Source organism: Bison bison, unplaced genomic scaffold, assembly GCF_000754665.1.
Source record: "Bison bison bison isolate TAMUID 2011002044 unplaced genomic scaffold, Bison_UMD1.0 scf7180017864089, whole genome shotgun sequence".
Taxonomy (NCBI): domain Eukaryota; kingdom Metazoa; phylum Chordata; class Mammalia; order Artiodactyla; family Bovidae; genus Bison; species Bison bison.
In genome coordinates, this window is record NW_011494661.1 from 721,260 (window position 1) to 722,111 (window position 852).

At 64.4% G+C, this 852-nt stretch overlaps 1 protein-coding gene across 1 annotated transcript in view; it reads left to right on the plus strand.

Moving 5' to 3' along the window:
* The window catches only part of CCDC88B (coiled-coil domain containing 88B), a 16,517-nt gene that overhangs the window by 10,196 nt on the left and 5,469 nt on the right, over window positions 1–852 (plus strand). Inside the window, exons 15-17 of the mRNA XM_010838095.1 lie at window positions 1–27; window positions 105–222; window positions 759–849. Of these exons, the coding sequence (XP_010836397.1) occupies window positions 1–27; window positions 105–222; window positions 759–849 (236 nt within the window). The remainder of the gene's footprint in view (window positions 28–104; window positions 223–758; window positions 850–852) is intronic.

The window sequence follows — 852 nt, forward strand, 5'->3', positions numbered from 1 at the left end:
GCGGGAACAGGAGTTCCAGCACCAGAGGTGGGGCACTACCCAAGGGGCAGAGAGGGGCAGGTAAAGACTTGGGGAGGGCTGGGTGCTAAGACTTCTCCCGGCAGGTACCAGGGCCTGGAGCAGCGGCTGGAAGCTGAGCTGCAGGCGGCGGCCACCAGCAAGGAGGAGGCGCTGATGGAGCTCAGAAAGAGGGCCCTGCAGTTGGAGGATGAGCTGTTCAAGGTGAGGCCACCACCCGGGTTCCTGGGGCCTGAGCCCACCCCTGTCTCCATACTCGGGTAGGTACTTCAGGGCCCCCCTTCATCTCACCCCTCGGTTCTTGGCCAGTCGCTTGCCTTGCGTGCCCTTTCAGGGTCTGTAGGAAGAAGCGCTGTGCTGGGAGCCAGGCTGCCCGGGCCTTGTTGCCTCCATTCTGCAACCCGACTGAGCCTGGCAGCTTGACTCTGAGGCACCTGCTGTGTCTCTCCTGCAGGGGCCCCACCACTTCCTAAGCTTAGCGCCAACAGTCATATGTTAGGAATCATTTCTGACTCCCTTGTTGCACACTGGCTCAGTGCAGGTGTGATGCGGGCCCCGTACCAGGCTGCCGCTGCCCTCAGGGGGCTCGCTGTCCACCTGGGACGGAGACAAGAACATAGCCAGTGGGCCCCCAGCAGACCGCCCGGCCGACAGCTGTGGGATTGCCAGGGGAGGTTTGTTGGGCTGCCCCCAGACCCCTGCGATGCCCTTGTGTGACCTCCCCGGGCCTCTCCTTGCAGCTGCGCCAGGGCGCTGCAGGGCTGGGGCCCCAGGAGCAAAAGGAGCTCAAGGGCACGGAGGCCCAGAGCATGCGGCTCATCGAGGTGGAGCGCA